This window comes from Monopterus albus, unplaced genomic scaffold, assembly GCF_001952655.1.
Source record: "Monopterus albus unplaced genomic scaffold, M_albus_1.0 scaffold6.1, whole genome shotgun sequence".
In the NCBI taxonomy this organism is placed as follows: domain Eukaryota; kingdom Metazoa; phylum Chordata; class Actinopteri; order Synbranchiformes; family Synbranchidae; genus Monopterus; species Monopterus albus.
The window spans coordinates 1176255-1195364 of NW_018127886.1; the positions used below are offsets into that span (position 1 = coordinate 1176255).

At 41.4% G+C, this 19110-nt stretch overlaps 3 protein-coding genes across 3 annotated transcripts in view; 1 reads left to right on the plus strand and 2 right to left on the minus strand.

Annotated features, from left to right (window-relative positions):
• Positions 1-1596: 1596 nt before the first annotated feature.
• Positions 1597-3947, minus strand: phlda3 (pleckstrin homology-like domain, family A, member 3). The gene is made up of 2 exons (XM_020616790.1): positions 3156-3947; positions 1597-2144 (listed from the first exon to the last, which is right to left on the minus strand). Exon 1 carries the CDS (start codon positions 3589-3591, stop codon positions 3166-3168), a length of 426 nt encoding a protein of 141 aa, XP_020472446.1. The 5' UTR covers positions 3592-3947; the 3' UTR covers positions 1597-2144; positions 3156-3165.
• Positions 3948-4528: 581 nt separating this feature from the next.
• Positions 4529-11818, minus strand: LOC109969704 (cysteine and glycine-rich protein 1-like). Its single transcript, XM_020616778.1, is given in 8 exon segments — positions 4529-5033; positions 6541-6599; positions 6601-6629; positions 6712-6841; positions 6938-7106; positions 7943-8052; positions 10695-11006; positions 11740-11818. Coding segments are annotated over 6 exon segments (573 nt in total). The 5' UTR covers position 8052; positions 10695-11006; positions 11740-11818; the 3' UTR covers positions 4529-4956.
• Positions 11819-14448: 2630 nt separating this feature from the next.
• Positions 14449-19110, plus strand: part of LOC109968705 (neuron navigator 1-like) — a 78584-nt gene continuing 73922 nt past the window's right edge. Inside the window, exons 1-3 of the mRNA XM_020615180.1 lie at positions 14449-14526; positions 16048-16161; positions 18175-18358. The gene's annotated coding sequence lies outside the window, so the exon portion shown is untranslated. The remainder of the gene's footprint in view (positions 14527-16047; positions 16162-18174; positions 18359-19110) is intronic.

Genomic DNA, 19110 nt, shown 5'->3' on the forward strand with positions numbered 1-19110 from the left:
AACCGTGACGTCACCTGATATGCCAGCTTCACAGCTGGCCGTAGCAGTAGTCAAAACATGGAGAGAATCAATGTGTGTGTGAGTGTTGATTATGTGGTGTGTATCTAAAAACATACAGGACATTCAGGGACATGTCCGAACAGTAAGCCTCGGAAGATATTATGATTAAGATTACGGCTGAACATATCATGCTACTAACAATATTCATCCTGCCTGCAGACTCTTCAATCTAGTGACCTTGGCCTAGATGCAGCCTGCAGAACTCATGACAATGAACTGAGCATTTAACAGCCTGAGCAAGACATCCTGGCTACACTAACATTTTCTAATACAACAGATCTCTAATCACTATCTATCTAACTAAGAAATTACCTAACAAGCTGATGCCCAAAAAGGAAAAATGTCACCTTTAAAACATTTTGAAGTGCAATCTTGAGTTCTGGTCAAATAAATATGTGCATACATAATTATTTTTCCCAAAAGCACTGATAAACTGGTTAGATAACAGGTCTGTTTGTTGTGGCATGAGTTAAAACAAGATGAACATTGTTAATCCCTGATTTGACAAACATCCATTCAACTCTAGATTGGCCTGTGTTTTAGGGTTGGGCTTATGAAACAACAGGTACTGTCAGTGCAGTAAGTACTGGAAGCCTCCTTTAGTTTTAGTCTGGAGCGAGGAGCAACCAATAAACCCTGATCCGCTTAGAAAGGTCTCTGTACTGTACAGTATATGTGTGAACCTGCCTGCTGCGAAAACCAGATGTCCTGAGCAGAGGTTATGGTATTTAGACAGGGCATTCCACTGACTAGTGTGAGCATACACACTCTGAAGAACTAGATTTTTAGGACATACAGTGCATAGCTACCATTGACTTTTCCACAGATCTCCTTCACATACAGTACTCTTTGTGTGCACACCTGCTTACACACTCACTGTTCAGCACAGTGATCTATCCACTCCTTGCATGGCTCCCATTCCCTTGCTGACTCATGCGGTGTGGCTGGCTTTGGGGTTTTCCACAGTAATGAGAGAAGTCGCTACACAATCGAGGCTTTATCCCTGACCTGCGCTGGGCTCCACAACCACACATAGGCTGCTATATTCTTGACACTTACACAACAGAAGCTCGAACGAACAATACAATGTAGGCCTCGCTGACGAGTCTGCTGATGCTGAGCCCGTGCTGAATTTCATGTTGGGTGTGCATGCAAGCTCTTGTAGGTGTGTATGTGTGGGTGGATGATTGTGTGCACATGCCTCAGGCTCACTCCGCTCCTCATTAGTCCACCACACCACTCAGAACAAAAGCTTCACAGCTTCAGTATAAATGCAAGAGCACAATAGCAAAGTCACAGCGTGTGCGTCTATGCATCTGGGGTGTGTGTATTTTCCAGAGGGTATAACAGCAAAGTTACACAACAACTGGAAACAGATGAGTTTAAAACCTAAAATACATAACAGATTACTGTTTAGCTCTCAGAAACATTGTATGTTCCAGTGTGGAGAACTGAGGAACAGAACAGAATGAAGAAGAAAAAATAGAAACTCAAGTGAAATATATCAGTATTTCAGGTTTACTGTAAAAATTTATTTGATCTTTTTAAGAATAATACTGTACATGGTTTCAGCAAATATATAGTAAGGTTTACAAAGTGCATTCTTCATGCTCAGCTTTAGAAAAACATGCTGATCTGATCAGTCTATAACAAAAGTTTTCAAAGCCAAATGACGTATTGCCATTAAAAATGAGACTGAACAAAGTGACTCCTGTTTCAGCAGCGTTGAAAGCTGCTCGAAATAGAAGTATGTTGAAACATCAAGGCAAAGTGGGCAAACAATGTGTTAGTGCTACAGACTCAGTTCACAAAAAAACCCATCTTTCCCTTATGCAGCGAGCTCCACATTGACCTCATTCAACAAGGTCATGACACAAAAAAAAAACAGTTTTAATCATTTTACATCTGATTCCTATGTTTTGACAATGTGAATATGCTCGTAGGAAGTCAAGACAGTTGTCTTTAACACTTTTTCTCAGTCCTTGAATCCACATTCATGCTGTATCCAAAAGAATCGAGCCAGCGCAAGGATGGTGTCCTCCCACCTCCGCTCTGACTGGTTCACCCTCAGGACACTAGAAAGGCTGGAGAAAGAAAAACAGAATGTTTAGTATTCAGCCCATAGTCGACATATTGGAGGCTGATGCAGATGATGGTGTTGTACAAAGTGCATTTGTAGTGAGTTTTACAGTAGTACAGTGTTACCACAGCTACTAAGTTAATTTGGGCACTTGACTACTGGAGCTCTCTTAAGGAAGCATCACTGTGGATTCCTGGAGTGTGAGCTCATAGTTCATACTTACTGGGTTCATGAGCATTTGAGATTTCAGCAATCTGTTTTTAGCAAATAACACGGTTCTGATGCCATTAACTGTCTTTTAAAACTTAAAAAGAGGATAAGGCATGCAGTATGGAATACTTAGCTCTGGTGAACCCTAATATTCACTTGTCTTTATGTTAGATATATACAGTACATATGAGAAAGCTGCGTGTGTGTTTAAAAATACTTGGCTGCCTAGAGAGGGAGAGGCAGGCAGATGTTATTTTGGAGGCTCATGTTACATCATAATTATGTCCTCAAGTGAGAGTGGGTTTGTGTCCAATGAAGACTCTGATGCAGTAAAGGCTGAAGACTACAACAAGGAAAATGACATGACAAATCTAAACTGAAGTGGGACATTTGGCATGAGCTTAACCGGTGGCTGTGGCACCTCATGTCCAAAAGGCTGGATGTTTTCATTCTGTCCTGTCATAGCACCGCCCTCTTTCAACTGTTAGCACTGCTTCCAACACAGAGGAGGAAGACTATTTGGAGACTTTTGGTGGCAAATGGTTAAGAGTCTGTGGCTGGGAAGAAAAAGATAGCAATTTATGTCATTTACCCTTGAGATATTTAGTTGATGCATTGGCTTAGGGTTCACTGTCAATCTCAATGACACAAAATGACTGGGAGTAGTCCATGAGCTATTCCAGCCATAGGAGGATGTGATGCCACAATCTGTCCCCCAAACAAATGATATAACTGAAGTTTAAAGAGAATAAAGAGGCGACGCTACAACCCCAGTTCACATCACATCCACCCGAGGGACGCTTACCTTCATCGATTCAGAGCTCTTCATCCTCCCCGGTACTACCCAGGTTTGCTTTAGACAAGTGTCGGTTCCTCCCTGTCTGAACTGCCAGCAGGTTCTTATAGCGCACCAGGGCCAAAGCAATCTCCGCGTTCCATGCCGTACCCTCTTGGGGACAGCGAAAGTCAATTTCCTTCCCCGTGGCCATGACCACAGTGAAGTACACCAGCCCTCGTTTGTACTCCACACAGTCCACCGTGGCCATGCGCTCAAAGCGGAGTTCCTTGGCTTTGGAGCTCAACGCCGAGCTTGGAGCATCCCCACCACCGCTGCCCTTGCAGTCGTGCAGGCGCAGCCCGTCCTCGGTGAGTACGCAGCGTTTCTTCTTCCACAGCTGGAGGAGCCCGCTGCTGCGCTTCTCCAACAACCCGTCTCTCATCACCTTGCCCTGGAGAGACATGGCCACGCGTATCCAAAGTCTACCAGTATGACCAAAACTTCGAAAGTGTTAAGCCGTGGTGCGTCTCAAGAAGAATCCATGAAATGCAAGTTTTATCTGCTATGTGCTCCTCAGGACAACATATCAGTTTGCGCTATGACAAGTCACAACGGCCTATAGACTGGGCTACATTTGGTCTGTGAATAAGTCTAATTAGTACGTAATGACAGCACACCGTGCATGTTGGTAGGCTGGTCTGCCTGGATATGTCCGAACATGCCCGGCTCCTGCTCTATGGAACTTCTCTCTCTTCAACCAACTCTCCGCCTCCTCACGGTGACGCCCGGAGACGATCCGGAGTGTTCATAAAATTCCCTGCCTGCGTGCGTGTGCTCTTGTACTTGCTATATAGTGAGTGGTGATTAAGGTTAGGGTAAGGAGCTAGGGAATGCATTATGTCAACCAGTGCAATCTTTGGACACCATTTCATTAGAGTAGTTTGTGAGGAAGTGCTAAAATGATTTTAGGTGAATTAAAATAATGCCATTTAAATGCACATCCTGAAATAATAGGGGACAATTCTGACAGTGCTGAAAGGCAAATGAAAGTTAGGGCTAAAGTAGAATCAAGTTCTGATTCTTCTGGGTCACTGTAATGTGTCCTATGAGAGGATAATTATGGCATTTCAGTTCATTTTTGACAGTCTTCATATACTTGATGGGTGGAGTAAAACTGTAATTCCCCCACTTTTATAAATTACTAGACTTAATGTACTTGGACTCTAATGTAGTTCCAACAATGTTATGAGAGGAATGGAGACAATGAGTTTGTCACTGCTTGAAACTTAAACACAGACGTCATTCTCCAAACGAGATCTGCCTCCCTCCTTCCTTCTCTCTCTCACGCACACACACTTTTATATAATTTTTGCGCCAACTAAGAAAAAAAAAGACTAAAATCATTTTTCAATACATTTATTATCGTGCTGTTTAGAAAGCATGGCACACGTATAAACAGGCATTATTTACTGCATTACATAGTCAGAGTCCTGTGATACTGAGATTTCACTTGCAGAGAGAAAAACAGCCTTACAATAAAAAGTAGTTAGAGCAGACGGTGCAAATCAACAATGCAGCTTTAAATAGATACAGTAGGTGATATTTCAGTATTACTTTTGATAAATGCATCAAGATTTAATGTAACAGCACAAGTAATCATTGTTGGCTTATATGAGACTAAGATGGAGTTTTCTTATACACTATATTGTTTATAATGTAGTTTTAAAAACCAGGCACGTGGTCTGTCAGGTGCATGTCTACTGTCCGCCCTCTGCAGGGAGAAGACAGCACTGTACTCCGGAAACGTCAGCGAAGATCACCGTGGACTCTACTGAGTGTGCGCCAGCGCTCCGGCGCCCAGTCCGTACCCAAATCCCTTTGGACCAAAGTTTTTGCTGTAACACCCTGGAGCAAAGAAAGGTAATGTCAGAAAGATCGACAGGCTCTAAGATATATCCATCATATGCTCCAGGATAGCCCATGTAGGAGCCTCGCTAGCCCCGTTCTGGACTGCCTTTGCGCAATAATTTAACGGAGGCGGGCAAACCGGACGCACATATGCAAAACCAACCACTTAGTCACCACCTTTAAAGCCTTTTATCTCGTAAAAGTAAACAACTAGGCTTGAAAACATTTATATTAAAGCACAAGTTTCACTTTTATGTAGCTTTCCGAGAGTATCTGTATTTTGGCGACTTCTCCTCGTCCGTGCGCCGTCACCAAGTAGCAATTTGATCAATACTGCCCACTGTTGGTCCGCGGTTACCCACCTCAGCTGGTCCATATTTTAACCCCCCCAATTTTATTTTTGAGAGGAATGTGGTCAGAAAGTCAACTGCCTCTAAGAAAACAATGGAAATAGAGGTGTTCCAGTGCGTCATGTCATCATACCAGCGTCCTGGAGCTTATTTGCTTAAATTAAATTTATGCAGAAAGATGAATGTCCCAGTCTAGGCCCAGCATAAAATATTAAAAGATACACCAGGCTAGTTTGCAAAAAAAAAGTGATAAAGCTTGGCGAGAAGTTTTTGTATTGTGCAGTTTGCTTCATTCATTAATATAAAATTTGAATATAAAAGACATGGGATACCAGGCAGAATCACAACTGTTCTACTGTGCCCTCCCAATGTTGCAGTGACAATCAGTGATAATTACAAACTAACACCCTGTGAAAAATGTAAACAACCCGCAAGCTTTGTGTGGTAGAGAAGTGCACTTCAGCCCTGTTAAGTAGTGCTGAGCCAAAACGGTCAGCATGTTCTTAATTCAAAACAAAAACCTCAAGCAAGGCTTGTTAGAAGCTTTTGAGCTTTGAGTTTTATTTATTGCTGTTTTCCTGTTGTGTTAGTGCCCCCCTGCTGTATTCTTGTATGTATTACAATTCAGTCACTCAGTCGACAAACAAACCGGGCAGTGCATTTTCTTGCTTAAGTCTCTTATAAAACTGAAATTTTAATACTACATCAGCTGCATCAAACCATTTCCCCTCCTGCTTTCGGATTTATGATGCATCACCGACTGTAATATCACATCTCTTTCAGACAAATGCAGCCTCAGTGGATCAACACTGGTCTGATACCAGATTCCTACAGGGCTACTCGACAGCAAAGTACGACAACAGATAGTTTGTTGGCCACAGCCCTTAGTCATAAACTCAATCTCAGAGTGTACTTACATGACCATGGTGTAGGTTGATAAGTTTGCATGAAGAGATATGTTAAACTTGCACAACAGTTTAACTTAAAATCAACAACTTGTAGCAGATTAGTAGATGTGCATGGAACCACAGGTGCAGACGTACTGTAGGCCTTGTGTCAATTGTGAAGCAGAGACTTCAACCCATGACAGCAGTCTGGCATGCACAGGTTAAATCTGTGTTGAATGCATTCATTCTTGTATGGTGCCATTTTACCTTTGCAGTAGATTTCTCCATCCTTGTCAGCTAGTGTGGTTGACTCGAGGCTCTTCCGAACAGGTGAAGCATCCTACCTTATGCCATGCCTGTATATAGACAGAACATCCCTGTTAAAAAGTGTGTGCTTTTGAGTGCAGGTGCATGAGTGTGTGCATGTTTTTTTCTTACGTTCCCAGCTCCAATAACTTTCTCCGCAGCATAGACTGCCTTGCCACAACGAGGGCACTTGTCTGACCCACCAAACCTCTGAGCCAGCTTGGATGCATTTGGGTTGTTGGTAGGACGATGAGGAGCAGGTCTGATGAAGAGAGAGAGCAAAAATGTGGATAAAGGGCCTTAAGCACATATAAGGAGTGTGTGTGTGTGTGTGTGTGTGTCTTCGTGTGCTACTCACTCTTCATGTGTAATACCCAGAGACTCTCCCTTGTCCATACTGAGGGTCCCCGCTCCCTGGCCGTAACCGTAGCCTTTTGGCCCATACTTCTTCCCGTAGCATGCTTTGCAGTAGACTTCATCCATATGAACAGCAACGGTTGTACTGTCCAAGTTCTTACCACACACCACTGCATGGACAGACGTTCACATGCACACACACATGAACACACACAGATCAGCTATTTTGTACATTTTTGTGCAAATCATGTGTTTAGATAAGCCCCTCATGGTTTCCTTTTATGGCAGGGTTTATTAAAGAAGTATGTTCTCATCCAAATTCCATCAGAGGAGTGTTCGATTACAGCACAGGAATACAAATAACTCCTCTCTGAAGTCCTTGGACCTACATTTGTTCACTTTAAGGCAAAGATAGACTTAGATTTTTTTGTACATTTCTGTTAATAGTATTAATTTTATATTTTTTATGTAGTTAGTGGGTTTTTTAATGTAGAAAATAGATGCTGTAGGTAAATTATCTTGTTTGTTGGCTTGTTTTTGTTAGTCTCTGCTCATACATAGAGGGTACATATAAGAGCAACAGCTCAACAATAAGTGGACGTGCTAGAATCTTTTTTTTTTGGTATTTTGGACTTTTTTAATAACTTATCAACAGGAAATGTCAAGTTTCAGCTTCTGAGAATGGCAGATTGGGCAACTCTTGAAGAGTCACATGTACAGCAGTGTTCAAACTGAATACATGAAAATGTCAGGATCACTTTCATCATGTGTATCAGTATTATAAAATGCAGTAGTCATGAATAGTTTGTTTTTCTTTTTAAGCCACAAGGCGTTGTTTCATATAACATTTTCTCTTAGCATGTTAATGCTCTGTTCACCTATGTTCATACTTTTTACTTTAAAAATAGACGAGAAACAGTCCATTAGGTTAGTATAACAGCAGCAAGTAACAAGTTCAGTGGTTTCCTCACTGACCATCACAGGAAGTGACAGAGAGTTTACTCACTGCACAGGAAGCAGGACCTGTGGAAGCTCCGCCCATCACAGAGCACCTCTTCAGCAAAGTAAACTGTCTTTTGGCAGCGGCCACATTTGTTTCCTCCACCCAAAGGCATCCTTTAGGAAAGTATCCAACAGGAACACAGAAAAGCACACATGAGGTAATCAGTCTGTGTAAGACTTTTCAGCTTTTTATTGTGTCCAGACGTTGCCTATAGAGATAAACGTTTTGATAAAGACAAATATTCAAACCAGGGAGCCAGTGATTATCTGTGTTTGAATGAGGAATAACTGATAGTGGATTAAATGGGACGGGGGGCATATATTCTATTCAGAGCATACAATTCAAATGTTATTCTGTTGACCTAGCACTAAGGTCTGTAATTTGTATGAAACTAGACCTAAAACTGAAACACTAATGGATCAGAGAACTAATAGATTCCCTGATATGGCCATCAAACAAACACGTTAACTGGAGCTTTTGTTCTAATTCTAGTTTAAAACAGCCAAGTTTGGTCGTCTGTAATTGTAGCTTTGTCAAGCCAGGCCCACCCAGATCCTGTAATTTCATTCCTACCAGTTTTCTGTGACTTCTGTAAAAGACTAGCAGTGCGGAAAAACCAAGAATTCCTTTTTTTTTTTTGGTCAAAGGCTATTAGATGAAAACTGCTCTTTCTTGACAACTGGGAAAGCCAATGTGGAAATAATGTGCAACTGTGGCCTTTTGTGGAATTTCAAAGACAGTGTGGTGTAAAAGACCCTGGCATTCTGCCTTTTTCTAGCCAGCGTGTTTCCCAGCATGGCCCTCCCAGCCCATTCTCACATATTCACATCCACATTCCTGATCGTGTAAACCCTCCCACCTCCCTGCCCCTGACTCCTAACATTTATCCCTGCCTGTCTGTCTCATTCTTCTACACATTTGCAGACTTCAGCTCTTAATCTGAGTTGTTCGTTTCTTTTATAAGGCAGGAAGTACATTATGTTAAGGAAGAAGCTGAAACTCTACCTGGGTCATCTTTTTTTAGCAGCAGAGGGTGGTGCTGAGCTCTCAGAATGAGTGTCAGCATGTTGGGCCATTTCCTTTCACCCCTGGACACACTTCCTGTTTTTTATAGCAAGCCAAAATATCTAGTACACTATGATTGGCCATACCAAATTATATCTTTCTTTCTTCAACAGTAAATAGAACGCCCTAAAGTTAAACATAACATCTTTAATCCTGAAAGCAGAATAGTATTTAATGTAAATATACTGTAAGCTCATGGTATGAGGTTGAATCATAGCCCTGAGTGAAGTAATGTGTGGAGTGGGTTGTGTCTGGCTGCTCCTGCACTGACATTTTGTCATTGCCAGTACAATCTGTTTCTGGGGTTTGTTCAAAGGCCAATATTAATGGAAAAACTGACTGCAAAGAAAAACTAATGCTGTTTATGCAAAAATCTTTTTGTGATGTAGGACTGTATAGGTGAATATCAGAAGTCTGAGCTGAGTAAGGTTGTGGGAAACAGAGGTGAAGCAGTAGAATTATAGGATGTAAAGCATGGAGATTATTAATGTTCTACTCGGAGAATTTGTATTAACTACCACACAGATGCTGTCTGGCATTTCAGGACTGTTTTATGTAAAGGCTTGCAGTTTGTGTTTTGTACAGTCCTGGAAACAAGACTCAGTGCCAGTAATAGCAGAAATGTCAGGAATGTTTTTGTACCAGATAGAAAACTATCATTTTAGAGCTTTTCTGCAGCCCAACTATGAAAAATGAAGTAGAAAGTCAGACATCCTATGTTGCAGTAAAGCAGTTTTGGATGCAAGAGAATCGGTGAGGAGCAGAAGAAGAAGGTAAAAGCTTGAACATGTGCTGCATATCATGCACAAAGCAGAATATTGGAAGGAAAATGCAGGTCAAGACTATGATGAAACATTTTATTTGAGGGGAAAAAAGAAGAAAATTAGTCTATGTTTTTAGACTTGTACAGATAGGGTCTGCTATGACTTGTCATGACTAGGTAGAACAAGATGGACAGAACTGACAGAATCTCACCACAGAGGGAAATACTGAAAGAGGTGAGGGAAGGTGGAGTTATCACTTGGCAGACTTATTAGAATTTGAACTCTGAAATCGGAAATCTGAGGAATTTCCAGAGACAAGCGATTAGACATGAGGGTTTGATCAGTATCTTGATGTTTTTTCACTACATGAACAAAGCAGGTATTTGGTAAATTATTTGTTTGTGTGTGTGCTGAAGATGAATTTTGGCACATGGTGTTGCTAATGGCGGCTTCGCAAGTTTCAACATGTGGGGTGACAGGCAGTTGTACAGGAATGCTCTAGTAAAGCAAAATAAGGTGTGTAGGGGGTGTAAACTTGGTATAAATCAGGAATCCCCTTCATGAAATATTGAAGAATGTGTCTGCATGCAATATCTGTATGATTTGGACTAAGATTAATATCAGTAAGACTTGCCCAGTAATCTTTTTCAGCTTCTACACGTTGTTGCCTAAACAAGAGAGTATAAAGATCTTTGCATACTGTCTTGCATGGAGGTTTAGCGTTACTGTCTAACTGTCGAAACGCAGTTCTTCTTAACAAAATGTAGTACATGATAGCTGTTCAAACAAAGAAGCCTCTTCTGGCCTGAACCGAAAATAAATGTACTTTGTGTCAGAGTGTTTATCTCATCATGTGCTGGCAGAAAGAGCAGGAAAACAGAAAACAGGAAGCTTAAGCAAAACTGTAATATATTAACTTTGCTTACCTGCAGTTAAAAGGTGCTGTCAGTCAGCGATGATGGACAGTTTGAAGATTGGAGCAGTGTTAATGCAGTATGTTCAGGAAACTAGTGGTCCTCAGTTAGATGAAAGAGTTGTACTTTTAGTCTGGTGACTTCTTTTAGTAACCCAATTGTATGACGTTATATCCTGTTAGTCCAGTGATACAAATAGACTCAGATAAAGTGTCTCTTTACTTGTCCACTGTTCCAGATGTACTGAAAGGTCAGAGCTTCTGTTGCTGCTGCTCTGGTCTGCAAACTTATTGCCTGTTGAGGAACAGGGGAGTTTCTGACTGGCTGAGAGGGGGAGAGGGGGAGAGAGAGAGAGAGAGAGAGAGAGTCAGTTGAAATGGGGAACTTGGATTTAAAATTTTTGTGTCATTTTGTACATTATAGAAATGTTATACAAAGAATGTGTGTTAGAAACACTGAAAAAGAAGATAAACAATATGCAGAAAAATGTGAAGTAGCACAGACACTTTATGGGCAGAGGAAATTTAACGAAGAAGAGAGAGTGTCATGAGTTTAAGCCAAAGTTTCTGAAATTCTGACACTTTAAAAGTACCTTCTCTGTTCTTTCACATTGGGGGAGAAACTACTGCAGGCCTTTGAGCGATAAAGCCAGCCAAGCATGCTTTTTGTGATAAATGGAACTGTAGAATGATAACAGTAGGGTAAAATAGTTCATAAACCTGCTCTGTATTTTATACATTTCATCCCCTTTCTAATGTTATCATATTATGTACCTCACAATTAATGTTATAGCTGGTAAAGGTAGAGCTAAGGTTAACTATCTTATATGCTTATACTTTGAAGTACTTTACATACTGCTGGGTAGCTTGTGAATTGCCCATCAATAGTCTTATGATTATAGTGTATTTTGTTAAATAAATCTCAGTCTGAAATGTAACAAGTGATTAAAGTTATCAAATAACTGTAGTGAGTACTGAGCACGGTATTTTTCTATAAAATGTAGTGGTCTAAGTATAAAGTAGCAGAAAATAAAAATACTCAAGTAAAGTGTAGCTACATCAAACTTGTACTTAAGTGCAGTAGTTGAGTAAATTAACTGGTGATTCGGGGCTGCCGAGTGTGATGGGCTGTTCTACCTGGGTGGAAAGGGGAGACGTAATCAGCAGCGTTCACAATCCAAATTTAGTATTTTTGTTGTGATTTAAGTTAATTCTTTTTCTGCAGTTGCCCACAGTTAACAATATTACCCACATTTATTAATTTATGTTAGTTAAGAGAACTAACAGCAGTACTCACCTTTTCCTTGTCTGACAGGGCATAAGTGAGACACACCCACACACCTGCTTGAATTTCAGGATTAAACCACTGTAACGAGGAAGGGGAGCAGAAGCAGAAACCAATTGATGCCAATCAGTGTAATTATATGAAGCACATGTGTTGTTGAGTGTATATATAGGGATCTATATTTTTGTAAATATTTATTGTGTTCTATTTATATATGGTGTTGGTTTGTGTAAATATTGGTCACAACCACTGCAAGTGGTCTGCTGTCCCTAATCACTGGCAGTAGGTATGTGTAAAAGGCAGTGAGTTTCCTTAAGGCTTGGTTTCTTTTTGTGTCTGTCTCATGTACCATCAATAAAGGCTCCTGCTGGTATTTGCATTTTACCTCAGTCTCCTGACTTTCTGCCATAATCTTAAAGCGGCCACTGGTCAAACTGCCAAGAGGCCCTTAAGAGACATGTACAGGGTAAACTAGAAGCAGTGACGCCCCACTAAACTTGGTAAACTTCACATTAGTTAAGCAGATTCGTATTTGTCTCAAAGCCCCCGGTCCTGAAATTACCTGAGATTGGAAATGTTGACAGAAATATAGGCATTACAAAGCCACAATCTTAGTGTTATCTTGATTTTTTTTTTATTAGTACACAGAGTAGGTGAAAGTGAGAGCATATACTTTGATAACCTTCCATTTGGCTGCAGATTTATGTTGAATGACTCGTGGATTGTTCTTGATGTTTTCAGACTTTGTGTGACTACGGGTATTTTTTCTTCCTCTTTGTCTGTTTTGTTTTATGAGTCAGTAAATCGGTCACTCTACCTCTGTCTATAAGTTAACCTTTAACAGCTAATCAATTTGAACAGTCAAATGGCAAATCAGCTATTTTACTTCTTATGCACTAGGACACAGTCTCATGCTACTTCCAGCCTTTGTACTTTATCGGCACAACCTTAAATGACCTTTAGAGATTACCTTTTAAAGGTCATTCAGATATGCTCAATGGATGAGAAGGCAGTAACAGAAATGGCATATGGAGATGTTTGCTGATAGACAGGGAAAGCGGAGTGAATCAACTTTCTGCAGTGACTGTTGTCTGCTTCCATCATGTGGTCATTGGTGGTACTAAACAAGTGCAAGCATCATACTGTATATCCAAACAGTGGCTCTTTATGTGCATTGCAGCACCAACAATTTTATTACAGATTGAATGTAGGGTTGCAAATAATGATTGGTTTCACCACTGATCAACCTGCAGATTATTTTCTCAATAAATAATTGGGTCTTTTATTCAGAGGTGTTCCTAATATTCTAACCCGTTCACATATGTTGCTGGGGAGGGCAGAAATGTAGAGACACCTCTAAATATAACGTAGTCCAGTACAACACCACCAACTATGACCTCAATAATAAGCATAATTGAATTTATATATTTATTACAATTTCACCAAAAACTGAAACATTTTGAGCTTCACAAACAGATGTCAAGGTGGAAGTGTTGCACTGACTTGCATACAGTTGTACAGATGTGCCTAATAAAGTGGCCGGTGAGTGTGTATATATACACATTGTGGCAGAAGAGCTGAAAAAAGTGACTCTTTCCTAATTTTCTTAGTATATATTTAGCTTAATGGATTTTATGACAGTTTATCTGATAAAACTAATGATTTGAAAGTGTCATTTTGGGCTTCTGGGAAATTATAATGAGCATTTGTCACTACTTTGTGGAACTGTGTAAATAAAACGATTAATGATATAATCCAGAGGATGAATCGAAAATGAATATGATCATTAGTTGCGTCCTTTGTCACTATGCTTTCTAAAACTGAAGTTACGAAACATCAACATTAGCAGGTCTGGTTTCCCTTTCTGGCCTTGTGATTTACAATCTATTTAATCTTATATTTGACTGGCTTCATCTCTCGCTGATACATCTGTAAATAGTATGATGGAACACACTGACACCATCTATTGTTAACAGTGCAGCCGCATACTGTAGAGACAGCTTTGTGTGAAGCACTGTGGTAATTAGAGGCACATTTTCACAGAGAACTTGTGACCGCCTCTAAGGGGAATCAACCTGCTGTGTTTTTATGTTTGTTTTGAATCAGTACTTGTTCTGTCTTTAGTGTTTTCCTTTTATTTTACTTGTCTTAGTGAAGCTGCACATCCATCTAAAGCTCCATGTTTAAGTCAGCATGTTTGAGCCCTACCCCCCACATGCCTGATTTCTACAGATGCCGCTCGGGGCGGCAGTGACACAACTCTCATTGTCACAACAGTGTCTGCCAGGGTCTGTCTTTCGGGGGGAGTGGACCTGCCTTAGGGGGGCATCAGAAGATTAGCTATGACATTAACCCCCCACCCCTCAACACGCACTCTCCTACCCATAATCCCTCCATTACGAGTCACTTCCCATTTCATGAGCTACTGAGACAAAGCAACAGATCATGTGAGTGTGTATGTGCTTGTGGCTGACTTTGGAGTGTTTGCTGTGCATTGGTTTCACGCTTTTAAATCAACTCTTGGCAGCTGGAAACACAGAAGAGGGGCCTTGGCAATAGTGTGAGTATTTGGAGGTGAACAATAAAGTGATCCTCAGCATGAAAGCGTTACTGTACTGCATGTGCACATGTATGAGAGAAGAGGAGGGAGACGCATGTTTATAGTTCACACAAGTCCTGTATGTGTGGGGAGCTGCTGTGCTTTCTGGGTAATATACTGTGTTTTAATAGCATTTATCAATTCACCGTGGTTGGTTGATCACTTACTGTATTTACTGGACACATACTCCATTGTTTAGCTTAGGTACCTCCTCAGTAGAGACTGTCAGGTGTTAGCAGAACGAGTCAATGCCTGATCAGTACAAATAGCTCTCAGGCTGGATGTTAAGGCTGTAAAGACCTGTACAGATGGTTCAGTCTAATGATTCACCAAATGTGCACATAGTCAAGAGTCTCATAAAGCTTTTATACGATAACTGGAGGGGCTGAATCTACACTATGAAACAGGGCATTTCAGATATATTTAGTCTTTTCCTGTTGGGTATCACAGTCTTCATTAAATATGCAGCACTGTCCCTTATATCAGTGAGTCAAACTGTAAACCAGCACAGCAGAAACATGAGAAGAGAGAAGAATAAACAGAGATGTGGGGGGGGAGGGAGAGAGAGACAGAAAAACACAGTCATGACTGGGGAGAGAGCAGATATTGAAAAGTAAAAAACCAAAGTAACCAGGCTCATTTTGTTAAACCAAACTAACAACCTGTGAATAAATACAGGGGAATCTGTTGTCCAGTAGGTGAAATAGTAGATAAAAACAAAGAGTGATGAAACCTCAGTTTCTCACTTCTATCTCAGAGTTTGTGGATTAGGAAGATGGGTAGAGATCAGGGCTGTATATTGATACTCTCTGTCAGGTGGGAAAGGATTTACTCTGCACACAGTAAATGTTGATTTGCACATCTCTGCCTCCTGTTTCTAGCCTCTCTCCATGTTTGTATCTCCCTTATTTCTCTTGTTCATTAGAGGTGTGGGGCGACTTAGAGCAGTGATAGATGTGCGCACTGAGTACAGACACAAATATGGACATCAGATTTACTTGAGTGATTGTATGTGTTTATGCACATTTTCATGTGTCACCAGAAGATCTATCATTAGCGTACTTTGTTTTTCTGTCTCTTTTCATCTTTCTTTTCCCTGACCACCAATTAGACCTTGAAAGCTAGATGATGGGTTTGGGCGTTTCACATTTGTAGCTACATCTGCTTAATTACCATGCATTACTCACACTATACAGACAGCCATGTGCAAGTACACACACACACACACACCATACTCATCCAGCTAATGGACAGCCTGCCTGTGCCTCAGCTGGACTTACATTTCACCCCAGAGAGGGAGGCAGCAGGGCCAACAGGTCCACTGCTGAGACAGAGAGAGAAGGAGAGAAACTGGGAGGAGGAGAGGGGCAGGGACAGGCTGCAGGCGTACTGCGGCAGCAGCCGAGCGGCATGACGTGATAGAGAAATGGAGTGACAAACAGAAAGATACACACTCACAAATACACACTGCTCACATTTCAGGGTCCTGCCTGGCAAAAGTAGACAGGAGCCACGGCAGGGACAGAGCAGGACGCGCTCAGCAGTAGAGAGACTGGAGACTAACTCACTTGATGTTTAATCCGATGCTTGCAGAAGGTGAGTGTAGCCTTTTGATTACCCCATATTAGCATTTAATATTTGTGTCTATGCACATGTTACTTTGGCTGCTGCTGTGTATATTCCCCTGTTTGTTTGTATGAATTTTTATTCTCTTTTAACCACGAATGCAAGTTTTTCTTCCCTGTTAATTGTATGGAAAGCTAAATACTAAATTGGATGTATGAATGGCCCCAGTCATACAGTAAACAGCACAAACAGAAAGAAAAGCAGAGCTTAAATAGGATGGCAGAGGCTGGGGTGTCCTGTGACCAGGGGTGACATTATGTGATCTGCCTGACTCAGCATTACAAGGGCTGTATGACTCAGTGCAGCATGCTGTGTATACATCTGAGTAAGATGTGATGCCAAGAAGATCACTGTCGTGAATCTACTGTATTGTAATGAATCAGAATGGAGGGAAACTGTGCACACTATGGTAATATTTTAGTTTGTATTGGTGCTTGTGCCTGTACTAAAATACTAGCTTCTATATTGAGTGCTTCTGGAGTGGGCGTGTGTGTTTGATTTGCATCTTTTTCCTAGTTTGTGTGAGATTCACACTCCCTCTTTGGCAATCTTTTCTTAACTGAGGAGTTCTCTGAGGTTGGAGCATGCTGCACTTAAAGCTTATAACACCTGTTTTTGTCATTATAAACCTTTAATTTCAGTTAAGTAGTTATCCTCACTGGATAAAAAATACATTGTAATATGAAATACACTTAGAAAAATACATTGCAATGATGTTAACAGTAGCACAATTTTGAGGAATGCATTTCTGTGCAGTTTTGAAATGTGTAGGTGCAAGGTTTTCATATGCTGAGTTGTGGTATTTTGACGATGACAGAATATTTTAAGTTTCAGGCAGATTTACTGTCATTCCACAGTATGCACACGCATGCAGTGGACTGAGATGTCTTTCCTCTGAGCCCTCAGTGTGACATAAAACACACATACTTCAAAGAACACACAAGGTATCGACTTAAAACAGACGATGGAATAAGTTAAGGACAAGACAATGCATAGTTGAAATGAATAGTATAAAATAACAATGTATATGACATTTTTAAACTGAAAGCTGAGTCGCAGATTTCACAGGATCTGAGGGGCTGAGATACTACAGTGTCCCCACACAACCTGAAGCCCAGAGGCATATGTATTTCCATAAGGTGCTAGTTTTGTAGGAATTCCTTGGTGGGTGGTGTGAGTAGTGTCTGGGAGGTGGGAGAGTGCATTCAGAGTTCTCACAGCCTGTGGGAAGGAGCTGTTGGGGAATATGGTTAATCTGGCTCAGATGTTTTTGTATCTCCTGCCAAATGACAGGAGCATGAGGAGACTGCGAGGGGTCACCCATGGTGGCTTTGTGGGGACACTGTGTCCGCCAAAAGTACTGTAGCAATGGACGATGCACGCCAATGATTTTTTCAGCTGTATTCCCTGTCCTCTGTGTAGGGACATGTGGTCAGAGTCATTGCAGTTCCTATAACAGACAGGGATATTGTTTTTAGGGTGCTGCTGGGCTTTCTTTGCCAGTGATGCAGTGTTGGTGGTCAAGGAGAGGTTGTCCTCAGTGCGCACCCCCAGGAACATGGTGTTGGCGATTCTCTCCACAGCAGCGCCATTGGTGGTCAGGGGGCGGTCTTGAGCATGTGCTCTCCTGAAATCAACCACAATCTCTTTAGTTTTTTTCCACACTGAGGGAGAGATTGTGATTTCAGCTGCACTTGGCAAGTTTGCCCACCTCCTTCTGATGTTTCATTATTGTTGCTGATTTCTGTCGTTGCTGCTATTTGTCATCGTGGGTCATTGTACACCATGTAAATTTCCATTTTGGCTGCTGACTCATGATAACATAAACAGTCTTTTGTTCATTGTTCAGACATGCCTGTGTCTGTGAAATGAGGCTTTCTGACAAAAGATGAGAACTCTTGATTTCAAAGAAAGTGACGGAAAATGAGTCACTTCAGTGTGCTTGCACCGATTGGTTAAAAATCTAGTTCCTGTTTGTCACAGCTTCCTGTCGTGGTGCATGGTGAGGTGGTGTGAACCAATGGGAAGGCAGCGGTGAGGATGCAACAGTGATCCAGGAAAAAACAGCCCATTGTTCCTGGGATGTTGGAGAAGTGTGACGTTCCTCCTGCCACCTCTGCCTGCTTGACCTAACGGTACAGTGACAGACTCAGTACTCCAATGACAGGTAAGTCACTCATATGGCACAGCAGATCTCATATGATCAGTTTATCAGTTTCAAATGTTTGTTTTTTTCAGCTGTGACTTTCTTCTTAGAAAACCATCCCTTTCCAGGAATCCGAACAGCACATTTTATTTTTTTAGTGTGTAAGATACTGAAAACGATTTATGCCAGCACACTATCACTGTTGCTGCTGTGGAAGTAATTACTTTCATTTATTGTACACTTTCCAGATTGGGTGTCACACACAAACACACAGGCGCTGCTAATGTCCTTGAGTTCACAGACAGAGGGGCCTGTATTATCACCTCATCTATTGATTTTGTGATGAGTCAGAGGGTGTTCATCACAGGGGTGAGTGTGGGTGAGACAGAGAGAGGGTATGCATTTACTCTGATCTGATGAAACTCAGATCAGACTCAGTGCATTATAGAACAATGAAGCTAAAACTGTGTATTGTGTTGGTGAAGGACGGCATGGTGCTGCAGTGGTTAGTGCTGCCACCTCACAGCAAGAAGGTTCTGGATTCAAGCCCTGACTGACCTGGAGTTTGCATGTTCTTTCTGGGTACGCCGGCTTCCTCCCACAGTCCAAAGACATGCAGCTTAGGTCAATTGGCAACTCTAAATTGCCCCTAGGAGTGAATGTGGGTGTGCATGGTTGTCTGTCTCTATGTGTCAGCTCTATGATAGACTGGTGACCTGTCCAGGGTCAGGATAAGCAGTATAGATAATGAATGGATGTTCATAAAGTTAAAT